The sequence below is a fragment of the Ambystoma mexicanum genome, chromosome 10, assembly GCF_040938575.1.
Source record: "Ambystoma mexicanum isolate Mex_15411 chromosome 10, UKY_AmexF1_1, whole genome shotgun sequence".
NCBI lineage: Eukaryota > Metazoa > Chordata > Amphibia > Caudata > Ambystomatidae > Ambystoma > Ambystoma mexicanum.
In genome coordinates, this window is record NC_090932.1 from 729,182,977 (window position 1) to 729,196,983 (window position 14,007).

Sequence of the window (14,007 nt, forward strand, 5' to 3'; positions counted from 1 at the left end):
CCAGTGAGATCCAAGGCTGACAACAAGGCATAGTGGAGAGTTGGGATAAAGGTGGAAATTGGCTAGTGGTATCAATGATCAAGGTGAGGGCTGAGTTGAAGTTGATTAAGGATTTCTCGATAGAAGAAACCGGGGCTGGAGAGAATTACAGGAGAGGACTTGATCTCGACTATGTAGGAAGTGATGTTAGAAGGTTTGAATGTCTGTTTTAATAATGGGGCGTTGGGGGGAGTAAGAGTGGATGACATATCACAACATTGAACAGTAAGGAAGTAGTCAGATGGCAAGGGATCAATGGAGTTGACAGATGTGTTGGGAAATGATGATTGGAAGATGTGATTGAGGGAGTGGCCATGAGTGTTGGTCAGTCAGTCGTGAAGGAGGTCAGGGTGTGATCGGAGAGTTGAGGTGCTATTTTAAATTGAGGAACAGTGCAGATGTTTGGGGGATGTATGTCTGCTAATATGGTGATAGGTGCCTCAGTGGGAAGTGAGTCAAGAAATCGGTCCAAATGAGTAAACAAGGAGTTAAGTGGACCAGGAGGCCTACAGAAAGGGAGGACAGTGAGGGAGGTGGGAGCAAGGAGTTGAGTAGCGGTATATTCATATGAGAGAGGGTGGATGTCAAATGTAGGAAGGGACACTTCGCCAAGGTTTATTTCAAAGGCGTTTTAATGAAATCTGAATTTCACTCTTTTGTGGCAATGGAATGAAACAAATTAAACATTCATTTTGTGATATGAACTTTGTGTATCAAAGGTTAGCTGTCTGTGAAATTACAATGCTGTATCTTTCCTTCCTAGAATACTGGAGTGTATCATTCTGATGTGTACAACCTCTTCCCTGGTTCTTACCAAACGTTGGAAATGCGGCCATTATATCCTGGAACCTGGCTCCTGCATTGCCATGTAAATGACCACATTATTGCTGGTATGGAGACCACCTATACCGTGCTGGAAAAAGAAGGTGAGGCATTAGGAAATATATTTAAGCTATAAGCCCCTTGCCGCGGGTCCATTACTGAGTCAGGTAATGCCCCGGGCCTTCGTTAAGGCCCTCGCAACCAATATTGTGTAGTAGCAATGTATAAGTTGAAGAAAGATAGGAATATACTGACATCAGCTCTCAGCCAGTTTGCAAGTCCCTTGACATTTGGCTAGTCAGGCTTGTGCTTTCTCATAACCTCCAGACCGTGATCATCTTGTGTCTAGCCCAGTACCTTTCTCATTCAATTTCTGTTTTTGTCGCCCTCTCACCATTCTTGTGCTCGGCATACTGTGAAGTACAACCCTTGCCCCAGCATCATAGCACAACCTTAATGTACAGACGAGCATCGTTAATGTACCGAATGTTTTGTGCAACGTTTTCTTTTTTTCCTCCAAGGTATACACATTATGCTTCTTAAGTCTTCTAGGGTGTTAGGTACAATGCGAAATGTGCATAATTTATTTAGATAGCTCAGCGAGTTGAGAACACAGTACTTTTTTTTCATAAAAAGAGGTTTTTATTGACATGATTGACTTGCCTTAAGAAGGGGGTGGGGGGTGCATGTTTTGACGACCTTTACCTGATGCGGTTTTGCCTCTCACGCAGGGTGATGGAGCCAGTAGAGATGAAATACGGGCCCTGTGACATGTAGTATCTTTCTGTACTGCTGGACAAAAATGTGTGCTTACTATCATTAAATGACGTTGCTGGAAATACGTCCAACTAGGTAGCTAAGAGGCCCAGAAATTGCCAATTTGTTAAGGATGTTCTTTGAGTAGCTTCTGCTATCCAGTTCCAGAGGCAATATTGAGTCTAGCCACAGTAGTCGAATTTCCACCTGGCGTGGCACCTAGTAGGCTGGACTCTAGCTGCTCTTTTGCAGGCTGCTATTCCGCGACTTAATTTGTGCAGGATCTTTTCCAAAATGTTTTCTCTGTGTGTGCCATTTTTGTGCGCTTTGCAGTCTGGCTTTCACCTAATAATAGGATCATAACCCTGCCCATAGCCCCTTGCAGACCTCTCCTTACACCTCTCTTCCCCAATCCATACTACCCTCTATCCATCAGTACAAAAAAGGTAGCAGGCGCCCCTCTCTCGAAAGAACACGGTATGATAACCTGTTCAGTGGTTATTAACCACTTTGAGAGTTCGCAGCCATCTGCTTTTTGCTCACTGTATCTTTCACAGATGGGAAATATCCATTTGCATATCAGTCTTTGTCCCGCCCACATGGGTAGCCCAGCACCGAAATACTATGGCAATTCGCTTCTGAACAAGAGTACCAACAGCAATACCATACACGTGTTTCAGCCGTGTTGGGCCTCATCAGTGAGGTGGAGATCTATCCATCAGTCCCTGCCCAACCTGCCTCGTAAGCCCTCTCTTACTGATCCCAACGTGTCCCCTCAGTCACTAACCACACCCACATTCCTCACTGCCCTACTCACCTGCCTCTGGCGAGCTTATCCCCACAAAGCTCACTCCACGGGCCTCACAAGGCTGTGCGCATTTAAAGGGATGCTTGCTGCTTTTCTGCAATGGTCTACTGCGTAATGCATATCTTGCAGTAGTCGCCAGGCCATTAGAATGTCATCGTTTATTTCTGATAGGTACTGGACTTGTCGTTATTTATCTCCAACAATGCTGATATGACTTCCCCTTCTGTGGCAAGCATATAATAAGACTGGAAGTCGACTAATAATAATTGGACAACGTGAGCTGGATATATCTACTCCTCACAATAGACAAATAGGTCAGTTTGAGGGCCTTTTGAGGGTGCATTCAATCTTGCAGTTCACTGAATCATGAGACAGTGATCCTCCTGGCGAAAAATGTAACTGGCCGATCAGAGCTGTTAGCTGGGTGGCGGGAGGGCAGGGGGGCGTCCACCTTGACCTTTCCCGGGTAATTACATTACATCTGTCCAATGGGCACAGTTTAGAAACATGGCTTCATCTCTTTGGCTGTGGAAGCAGAAGTAAATTATATAACATAATAGGTCATTTATAGCGTGCTTAATACCCAGAGGTTTCTAAGCGCGTACCCGGGGATCAAGGTGAGCATGTTGCCCCTGAGCTATCAGCTTGCTTATGTCTAGGATCTTTCCATATTTCCCCTTTTCGCATCGTTCCCTGAGAAGACAGCACCTGTGGGACTAAACCAGTACTGGTCAGATGAAGTACAAGTGAGATATAGCAAGGGCTTTCAAGCACTAAACCCATCTCTGTACTACAACTGTGCCAAGCAAGGTCTCAGTAATAAAGGCAAAACAGGTAGAAGGGGATCTGTATGTCTCCTTGGCCTCCATTGCCCTAAAATGTGCTGAGAGCAGATAGTACTTTCAAAAGCTAACGGTTAGCAGTGAAATCATATAATAGATCAGTAGGTTCCAAATAAAAGAAATGTCAAAGGAAGATTCTACAAACATGTGCATTTTACTTAACTTTACAGCCTAGAGAAATATAGATCGCAAGCTGTGGGTATAATAGTGCAGAAGGTGGAAACAGTGAAGACAAGACAGATTAAAATAGTGAAAAAATTAGTTGCTTTAAAATGTCTTTGATTAAGTTAGGAAAGTGGGCAGTGGCGTAGACAGGGGTAGGGCCTGAGCAGGCAAGGCCCACCCACAATCTGTAAATGCCCACTCAGCTGCACTGTGCATCCATTCAGAGAGGTTAATGCCGCTGCGGCGGCCCAATTACATTAGCTTCAGGCTCCACTTGTTAGATAATCCTGTCTATGCCTCTGAAAGTGGGATTTAAGCAGTCTCTATTGCTCCCTCTGCAGAGACAGCGGGTCAAGGCACCCAGAATGCCTTGGAATGTGCAGGGGCATCTAATCATGGGTTCACTACCTTAGCCCCTTTAGGCAGGCTCCACACAGTCTAGCAGGTGTCCTGGTGCTTCTCCTTGCAGTAGAAGCAGGAGATTTGGCCAAGGCATCTTGATGTGGCAGGCGGCTCTCTTTTCGGAAGGCAGAAAGTTTCATGAAGCATCAGGCGGTTCAGTCAGGAATGCAAAGGTGGTTTTAAAGTATCAAGACCAGTTCAAGTTCTTCTTCCATGAAACTTTGTTATGTTGAGAAAAAGCATGTGTTATGGTTTATGCCCTTTTATTTATTTATTGCATTTGTTACACGCCCAGACCCTTAGGTATCACGGCGAGGTTATAGACAGCTTATTAGTACATTCATTAGAGGGGCCAATCGGCACAATTACAATAATTCGAAAATGCTGTGGGTCCTTTAACATACCCCACAGCATCTTCCCAGCAGCGAGTGGCCTCTTGGTCTTCCAGAAGGTGACCTCTCTTGTCCCCCAGAGGTGGCTGGAGAGAGAGATCTTCTCTATTCTGGGATGCTTACCTTCATCCTGGAAACATCATTTGAACTGGATTAGTCCCAATAGGATGTTAAGGAATGAGGGAACACAGTCCTTATATAGCACCATCGTGGCAGCAGATTCTTGCATTTCCAAGCCTGTTGCTAGGAGACAGCCATAGTTATTTAAATAAAATGATTTCTATTCTTTGCAATCATACCCAAAGCTTTAGGTCTGCAGGAAATCATGTGGGATCACAAGGAAGTGATGTGGCAATAATTAGCAAGATGGCAAATGTCTTCCTTGCACAACCACTTGCCTCTTCACTGCTCAGTACTCCCTTCCCACCTCTGTATCCTACAGAACAACAAGTCCTCTTGGAAGTTGTCCACACTAAGCCTCTCCACCCCTGGCCAGCAGTTCCGTTTGAAATACACAATTGTGGAGCCTTGTCCATGAAAGTAGAGCCGCCTCATGTGTGGCACCTGTAAGATTCTCACCAAAGTAACAGAGCATTTCCTGTGGTCAGTTGCTCTCCTCGCGTGCCATTTCACCTTCTCAGATATATAGTGGTCATAACTTCAATTCCTTTAATAATGCAAAATCAACCTTTGGGTATGATATAGTGCCTTAATTGAACACAGCGTCCAATTTATAAGGGGCTGAATTTCTGCCACAAGGCAGAAGGGTTAATGAAAACTACAGTAAAACACCTCCAGTTTTCATTTCTAGTGCTGCAGTTTTAAAAAGACAACCCCATTAATGCTAAAATAAACGTAGCTTTGAAAGGTTTTTTGACATCCACACCATACTTTGCTTTGCTGTACACAAATATAGTCTATTCTAGAGAGTTGTACTTTAGTGCCTAATGAGTTTTTAAAAGAGACGACAGTATTGCAGAGGCTGCTAATCACGTGACCAGGCTTTGCCACTCAATTGTCCTAATCAGTTTTCCCGCCCACACCACAGTGATTTAAGGACACTGGGCCAGCTCCAGGCAGACATCAACGAGGAGGCTGCTGTTCACGTGACCAAGTCCTTGCCTCATCCCTCAGCATAAACATTTGCTTACATTTATCGAAGGTCAAAACCAGTCCTCTGTCAAATAATTGACCAAGTCGCACCAGCCCCCCTTACCTTCAGCAAGCAAATCCCCCAGCCTGTTGACCTGGAGGGAATTCCAATGTGCCCAAGACCTGTTTGAGAGGGGATGGAAAGGTCATCCCATTATACCTACATGCCGCTCTGTTAGAATAAACTAATATCACCTTTGTGGTTGAGAGTAAACAAGCCCCACCCTGCCATGCTACTGGGGAGTTCCAACACCAGTCATGTGACGGGAAACCAACTATAAATTGCTCAATGTCCATCCAATGTCCCGGGTCCTGATCTTTCTTTTTACTATGCAACAAAGGCACACGCTCTGCTGTGTGCAAATAACTTTCTAGATCTGGCACCCCCAATACACCCTTCTCCTTCGATGCCATCAACTTATGCCTAGAAACGCTTGAGAACCGCTTAGCCCTGATAAACCGAAAAATCAGAGTCTGTAGATCTCGCATCACTGTATTTGTGATGAGAATGGGGAGTCACTGGAATATGTACAACAATTTCAGTAGGTGAGTCATTTTGACTGCTGCTAAGGTCAGATTCCCTCCAACGCTCCACATCTGGTTTTAACGTGGACATGAGTGCCAGGATTTTATTAGAATACAATTGACTATGTTCAGCTGTGAGATAAACCCCTAAATATTTCAGCCGTTTTGAAACCCATTGGAAAGCAAAGAGGTCCCTCAACTCACTCACAGTGCAGGGTTGCCCCGACACGTAAAGTATGATAGATTTTATGAAACGGAACTTAAACCCAGAAGCCCGGTGAAATTAATCCAATAAAGTAACTGTGTGGTATGGTGGTCAAACAATTACATCTAAAAAACAGGAAGTCAACGGCATACAGATCCACCTTGTGTTGATAACCTGCTACTTCCATACCTGAAATACCTTCCAAGGACCTAACTAGACGCCAGAGGCTCCATAGATAGATCAAATAACAACACAGACAGTGGCTACCCTTAAAGAGTCCCTCTTGATAGAGCTACGGGGTCGGAGATTGCCCCATTCAATTAAATTCTGGTGGTTGGATGAACAAAATTAGCTAATACCCTCTTAATAAATATAGGTCCAAAATCACTCAACACTTCAGACAGATACACCCAATGCGTCCCTGCCGAATGCTATTTCAGCATTGACTCAAAGGACCGCCAGCTCTTGATTCTCACGTCTTGCCCATTCAATAACATGTATGGCCCTGCAAATATTATCCTGTGCTTGGTGTCCTGGAATAAATCTTGCTTGATCCATGTGAATAATCGCTGGAAGGATACTTGCTAATCTTAGGGCTATGATTTTTGAATAAATGCGGCATCATAATTAAGAACTGCAATAGATCTATAAGAAGCGCACAGTGCTGTATCTTTCCCCGGTTTCCCCAGGAGGGTCAATAAAGACTTCCCCGAAGTAGGTGTAATTCCACCAGTTTCAAAGGAACTGTTAAAAATAATGACTAATTGTGGGTTCAATATTTCAGAAAACCTCTTATAAAAAAGGGCTCAGAAACCAAAAGTCCCAGGAGCTTTATTTTTGGGGTGAGTTAACGGATAACCTGAGAGGCCTTCTAATTACTGTCTATCTGCTTCTGAGATTTTAGGTACCTGCCCTGCACAAATAAATTCCTTTTGAGCCCTTCTATCTAATCCTTGTGCCCCAAAAACGTCCCTGAAATACTGGGTCAGGATAATCATTTTAGCAGGTTCATCCTCGTGTAATTGACTGCTGTTATCACTTAGCATTGTTATTGCGGTGCTAGCCTGTTGTGACCTCAGATTATATGCCAGAATACTTGAAGCCTTATTTGATGTGCTAAAATAAAACTATTTAGTTTGTAACAGTTTGTGAGAAACGTCGGCTGCCCATTGCGCCTTCATTTCAGCTCTTGCTACTTGTAACTGTCTATATTTCTTTTGTGAACCATCCCTTTTGTATTCCACTTCCAACCTTTGAGCTGTGAGCACTGGGCTTTGTGCTGAGGCCAGACTTATAATTTCACCTCTCAGCGTGGTCTTAAACACATCCCAAATGGTCGCCATAGGCATGCCATCCGTCGCGTTTTCTCGGAAATAGGTGACATTTTCTCGGCAATAGAGGTACAATAGGCTATATCATTTAAACGTGAACTGTTCATTTTCCACAAGGTGGATTTCCGTGCATGTAACACATATGTATCCAGCTGAACCCTAATAGGGGCAAGGTCTGAGACAACCACTAATTCGATAGGGGATGCTGTGACAGCAGACAGGAGTGAATGGGAAATTAAGAAAGAGTCTATCTGAGAATAGCTATGGTGGACATGGGAAAAGTGTGTGAGATCCCTATCATGTGGGTGTAAGTGTCTCCATATATTTACTACCTGAAAGTTATGTATCGCCTGTTTAAGTGAAGCCGATCCTAACTCGTCTGTACCCCCTCCCGGTATAGAACTATTTAGCCCACCATCTAACACTATATCAAAGTCGCCCACCATTATCAGGTCACCGTTCTTGAATTGCGTGACACGGGGGAGCAGCCGGGCAAAGAACTCCTCCTGATTTCGATTCGGGCCATATATTGAAAACAGGGTCAGGTCTCTTTCCCCAGCCAAACATAAATGCCCAAGAATCTCCTCTGATAATCCTTAACCTCCCCCATCATCTTGAAGTTCAAAGAATGACTGAGCAATATCACCACTCGCGACCCTATTCCATTGGTGATGGAAATCATTGGTCTGCAAAGGCTCTAGACCGTAATCATGACAAATCAGCCTTCAGAAGATGAGTTTCCTGACGCAGGCCTATATCAGCTTTCAACTCTGTCAGCTTAGCCAGCATGCTTTCCACTTGCTAGGGGAGATAAGACCCTGCACATTCAATGACCCTATCTTGCGATACCCCGTTCGGATCTTATGCATCTCATTCTTCTTCACAGAATACCACATTAAATCATAGCACAATGAGAAATGCCCATCTGAGTCTTTCACCACCATTGAAAGAACTGAGCGAACTCTAGCATCTGTACCCACAAGCCAGCATTATTTCCAATAATCAAATATGACAAACAATACTTGTGAAGTTCATGACTTTACCCCATTAAGAATTCAGTACTGCTAATACTTTATAAATGCCTTGGAGGCAATAACTTCAAACACTAAACAACCCAATTTTGGGGATTCATTGGCTTTAAAGGAAAAAACCTAAGTATGGGTGGGTACTCCTGATGCCCAGCCAATATGTTCAGACTTAAACAAAATTGCATCTTCATGGATCTGAGCTACTTAAACAATAAGAAGCCCCAAACACCTCTCCGCTAGCCCTAATCCCACTGATTCAGTCAGATGCCCAACCCCAGCTCATGTGAGGCAACACAAATCCGGTCGTTATCTTCATGTGGGTCCCTCGGCATCTACACTCCTCTCTCGCCTATCCATGGACAGCCTCTTCCGATCCCTACGACGGCCCTTCCGAGACTGTGTTCTAAACCAGTCATTTCCACAGACATTGTATTCTATGATCCTTCTGGGCATTGTAATTCAGCACTCAGAATTTTAAGGGTCTCAATCGCTGCTTGAAGAGGGGTGAACTGGTGCTGCACTCCATCATATTTGAATATGAATCAAAATGGGTAACCCCACCGATATTGGACTTCTTTATTCGCCAGCCACAGTGTTAGTGGCTTCATCTGCCTGCGCCTTTGAATGGTTCCTTGTGCCAAGTCCTGAAAGAGCGTGATAGTACTGAACGATATTCCATGCAATGATCTGGTCTGCTGGAATATTTGCTCTTTAGTTTTAAAAAAGTGCACCCGTCTAAGGATGTCCGGAAGTAAATTCTGCATTTAAAAAACACTCTCTGCGTCCAATATAAGGTCAAACTCGGTTGTGTCCTCTAGCATCTCAGTAAAGAGATCCTTAACATAGAGCTCAAGCTCCCAGTCCGCAAACTCACAAGGGATTCCTCTAATCTGAATATTTTTTCTACGTGAGCAATTCTCACTATCCTTCTTCTTCTCGTCTTGGGAAGCACGATGCACCTTTAGTGCTGCGACCCTTCTTTCCAACTGATCATAGTTGTGTTTGTGATCACAGAACGCATTTTCAAGATCCCCCAATCTACTCTCAGCCTGCTGCACATTGGTAGCTAATTCTTTAAATGAGCCCTTTAGTTCCTGAACTGTATTTGCCTTCTCGTTCTATATACATTGGAACAATTGGGCTATGTCGCCTTTTGTGGCAGGCTGAGAATCTAAAGTGGCATCTGTCACCTGTTCCGAAGTCCGGCCACAGTGGGTCTAGCTGGTTGTAACAGGTCCTAATGGATGTCATGGACTTATCCTTATGTGTATTGGCCTTCATATTACACTTTCCCATGTACTGCGCTTTCCCCTTCTCCCTTGCCCCTAGCACTTTCCCTCCCCCCCTTCCCATGCACTTGCACAATCTGAATGACTCCTGGCCTAGTAAGATCCTTGTCTGTCTTCCCTATGTCCCCCTCCCTGCCTCGTGGCGCCTTGAAACACTTGTGTATAGGCACGTTATAAATGCCATATCATATCATACCTGTATGATATATGCGCCTCTCAGTTTGGACAAACTGCATGGGAATATTACAAATGCCCAATAACGTGTTGAAGCCTCCCCGTGGCGCTCATGCTCGCTATCTCATGAGGCTCATAGGACACAGCCAGATCCACTGCTCCACACTGATAATGAGGTCGTAGGCCGCGGGTGGAAGGAGCAGCTTGGGCTAACCAGGCAGCAGCCCACTGCTTTAGTGAGCACTCAAGTCACCCACTGCCAAAATGACTGCCTCCAAACACAGTCTCCCTCTTCCGCTCCAGTCGCTCTCCTCCTATGCCTCCAAACTCCTCGGCCAGCCACGGTGGAGGCCTACCCCCTTGCCCAGACATAACAGGTCAGGTCTTGCACAACCCCCGCCGCTCCCCGCTCACCTGCCTCTTCCTCTCCTAAGCCGGCCACCAGCGAAAATAACCCCCGCCACCTCTGGTAGGCCGCTTCAGGTTTCGGAGCCCGACAGCTGGGTCTGGAGCCACTGGCTCCAAAAGTGACTGAATTAGGTGGCCATCTTGGCTCTCCACAATGTGGGATTCCGAGGGGTCGCTGGGTCATTCCCCTCAGCTGCTAGGTCGATTGCCACAGAATTATTCCAACAGTGGCTATAGGGCCTCTGACATCGGCCCATGGGCTGCTGGGGTGAAAATCTTTGCTTGTGTGCCATAAAAGTGGCGAAGAGTCAGGCAGGGCTATTAGGACTCCAATGGATTCAATGTTCCTTGACAAGAAGCCTTCTTAAACGTACATTGAATGTTCAAAAGTCATATGCCTTAAAGCAGCTACGTTGGTTCCCAGTAGCTGGGAGAATGACATTTAAATCATGTGCAGAGTCCGCAATGCATTTGTCCCTAGTGGCACTAGTTTCTTGATAGATAAATTCAAAAAGCATGTCTAGCTCACCAGCTTTGATAAAGTTGTTATAATCTTTTGATTACTCTCATGATATACACAGCATAACAGAGGTTAGAGATCTTTTTCTTTTCAGGATGTTTTCATTTTGAACACATCGCCTGACTCTTTAAGGAAAGGAAGCTATCCAACAAAAATGCTAAACTTTGTTTCCTCAACAATTCAGATTCACCGTCATTGCTATAAATATCACTTGAGTGACCCAGACTGTTTTATATGACCACATGTGCTAGAATGCTCAGTACCAGGGTACACTTTCCATGTGTAAATTGCGGTTGATAAGCGACCTTAAAGTAAACTAAATTCCCCTCTGTTCATTCCGCCCTTCTCGCCCATCATGTGTGTAGCACGCTGAGGCAGCCGACCAGACATGTTAGCACTCTACAAAACCAATAAGAAACTAAGTACACCTAGAACAAGCACACACTCTTATTTTCTACTGCCTTCGTAATGTTCTACTGACTTTGTAGTCTTTCTCATCTTTAAATTCTATTATCTCTTCAAAACATCTTCTAAAAACTGCCTTTATCAAAAACATTTTTATGACGTCGACTCAAAGAACAGATTGAAAACCTGGGTAAAGGGATAAGAAATATCAAGATGAAGTAATAGAGGGGTGGGAGAGTAGGGGGGTACTCCTCCGTAAGGAGAAATAAAATACCTTAAAACAAAGGGATTTCCCGATTATCACACAGGTTTTTTTATAGCTACCTCAATATATACATATTACTTGCCTATCTTTTTAGTGATTCCTTTTAACTACACTGAAAGTTTAATTCCCTCAACTTGCTTTGGAGACCACTTGTCTTCGTCTCCCCTCAGACTTCCTTTCTCTTGCTCTAAAATTGTACATTTTTTGCCATTTCTAGAATGAGCCCCATTCTGGCACAGGGAAAACTTGGGTATCAGTCAGAATGCAAATATCACACAATAGGGCATGTTCGTGGGAGCGTAACGTATGACAAATGCGTAAAAGCCTTGGGTTAAGGCTTTTACGCGTGTTTCTTTGATTACACCCTCCCCCCAATATTCATTCGTTATTTACGACGTAGAGGAGGGGCGGAACACAACTGATGTTCCGTGCCGTCCCGCTTCCATTCCGTCATACAAATGCTCCAGAATTTGCGCCGGCATCGATTTTCATGTGCTGGAGATCCTTGTAGGGTCTGCCAGTATTATGCACTAGCATACAGCAGGCAGACCCCATAGGCTTCCATTGTATACAATTTGAATGTCAAAAATCCTAGTAGGACCGTTTATTGGTCTTCTTACATCCCCTATACCCTCCTTTTTTGCCTTGTGGCCCCTGTAAATACTTTTGCTGTATAAAGCACCTTATAAATATTCAATAAATAAATAAAAGAAATACTACCATAAAGATAAAAGGCCTGGCCTTCCGGTATATCAGGCCTCTAAAAGCAAAGAAATGCCAGAATCACCAGCACCGGTTCTACCGGTGCCAGTCATTCTGGCAATCCCATCCCATGGAGTCTATTGGGGCTCCCATGAATGGGAACTTACCGCCATCTCTGCCGCCCGTAATATCCCGGTAATACTGTGATATCAAGTGGCAGAGATGGTAGGGTCAGTTTCCCGGTATGCAGTTTACCGGTATGCTGCCGGAATTACCAGCGGCATCGCAGGAAACTTGTAATGAGTCCCATAGGGTCATACAACTAAAAAGGAAAGCGTCTTTATTACAGGGGAAACAAAGAAGTGCACGTAGGTAACTTGTAATTTAAATTTTTTTTTTTTTTTACATAAAACCAGTAACAGTAAGCTTCACACATGTGTGTGTTATTGCTAGTTTGGGGAAATAACCTACACATGCGATTGTCTAACTTTGCACAGCTGATTGCAATTGTTTCTATACTGCTTGTCAGGCTGCTGTTCAGGTGAGAAGGTTTGGAACGAGGTCTATAAGAGTGAATATAGACTGCATCCAAAGCATCCCGAATCGCTGAAAGGATACCTTAAATGGAAACCTTGCGCTCAATTCTCTTAGAAGTTGAGTAAGAAGTACATACAACTGTCAGAACAGGAATAAAGAATACAAGCAACTAAAGAAATACAGAAAGTGACAAAGTACTGCAGTGGCATTAGGTAAACTTTAATGTACTAAACGCATCTTTTTGTTTTTCTATACTTTAATGTACTAAAAGCATCTTTTTGTTTTTCTGTGCAGAAAAGCCATCTCTTTTTCGAAGGATTATAACACGCCTATCAAATTAACAATGAAGATAAAAAATGAACTTCAACAAGAGAAGACTGCACAGTATTGTTAAGACTTTTCCTGTTCGGTTATGAAATTCTCCAAGTGTCCGAATTTGAAACAGATCGATGTTGAGAAATGATGCAAACAGACGTGGAACACGCGTGTGCTATTGGTTACACATCTGACCGGCGTGAAGAACATTTTCAGGAATGGTGATTAAACAAACCGTGAAATCTAAATGCAAGCAGGAGATATACATCTGCAGAAAACATGAAGGTGGAAACACAATAATATAGCCCTTTGAGGAGACGTCATCTCAGAAACTGGGAACGAGATATCATCTGTGTGCCTTGCAGAATGTGGACCACAACAAATGCTACTATTCATCGTTAATGAGCCATGGTTACACGAATAAAATGTGTTCACATTCAGCTTCCTGACTGTATTCTTCTCATCCAAATATGTATTGTGATTAAAAATATGAATTTCGTTGTGGACAATGTTGCGCTCAACTTATAATCATGTGCAAATACTTACCAAAAACCTCAATGAATAGAAATTCCGTGAGGTTCCAAAGATTAATATTCCTTTTTCCGTGAATCCCTACTCAATTAGGCTTAAAAACAACTACATTTCACTGGCAATTGAAGGGAAGAAGTTACTCACCAGCACGAGGACATGTTCCCACCCCTCTGCAAGGGACCTACACCTCTTACTAAAGAAGCCCTCATTGCCCCACCCCCCTGAGGAAAGAGGCCCAATATGCGATCTGTGTGGGCACAGGGCCTAGATTACTCAAGAACGGGGGGGGGGGGGTGGACAGGCCTGGACAGACACAGCTCTGTGAAGCTGTCCGAAGCCCACACACTAGCTGCCAGCAAAACACTTAAGTACAAAAAATATATGTATATATGAT

At 44.0% G+C, this 14,007-nt stretch overlaps 1 protein-coding gene across 1 annotated transcript in view; it reads left to right on the top strand.

Annotated features, from left to right (window-relative positions):
* The window catches only part of CP (ceruloplasmin), a 536,222-nt gene extending 522,700 nt beyond the window's left edge, over nt 1-13,522 (top strand). Inside the window, exons 18-19 of the mRNA XM_069618363.1 lie at nt 803-965; nt 13,062-13,522. Coding sequence (XP_069474464.1) covers nt 803-965; nt 13,062-13,108 — 210 coding nt within the window. The 3' untranslated portion in view covers nt 13,109-13,522. The remainder of the gene's footprint in view (nt 1-802; nt 966-13,061) is intronic.
* Nucleotides 13,523-14,007: the final 485 nt, after the last annotated feature.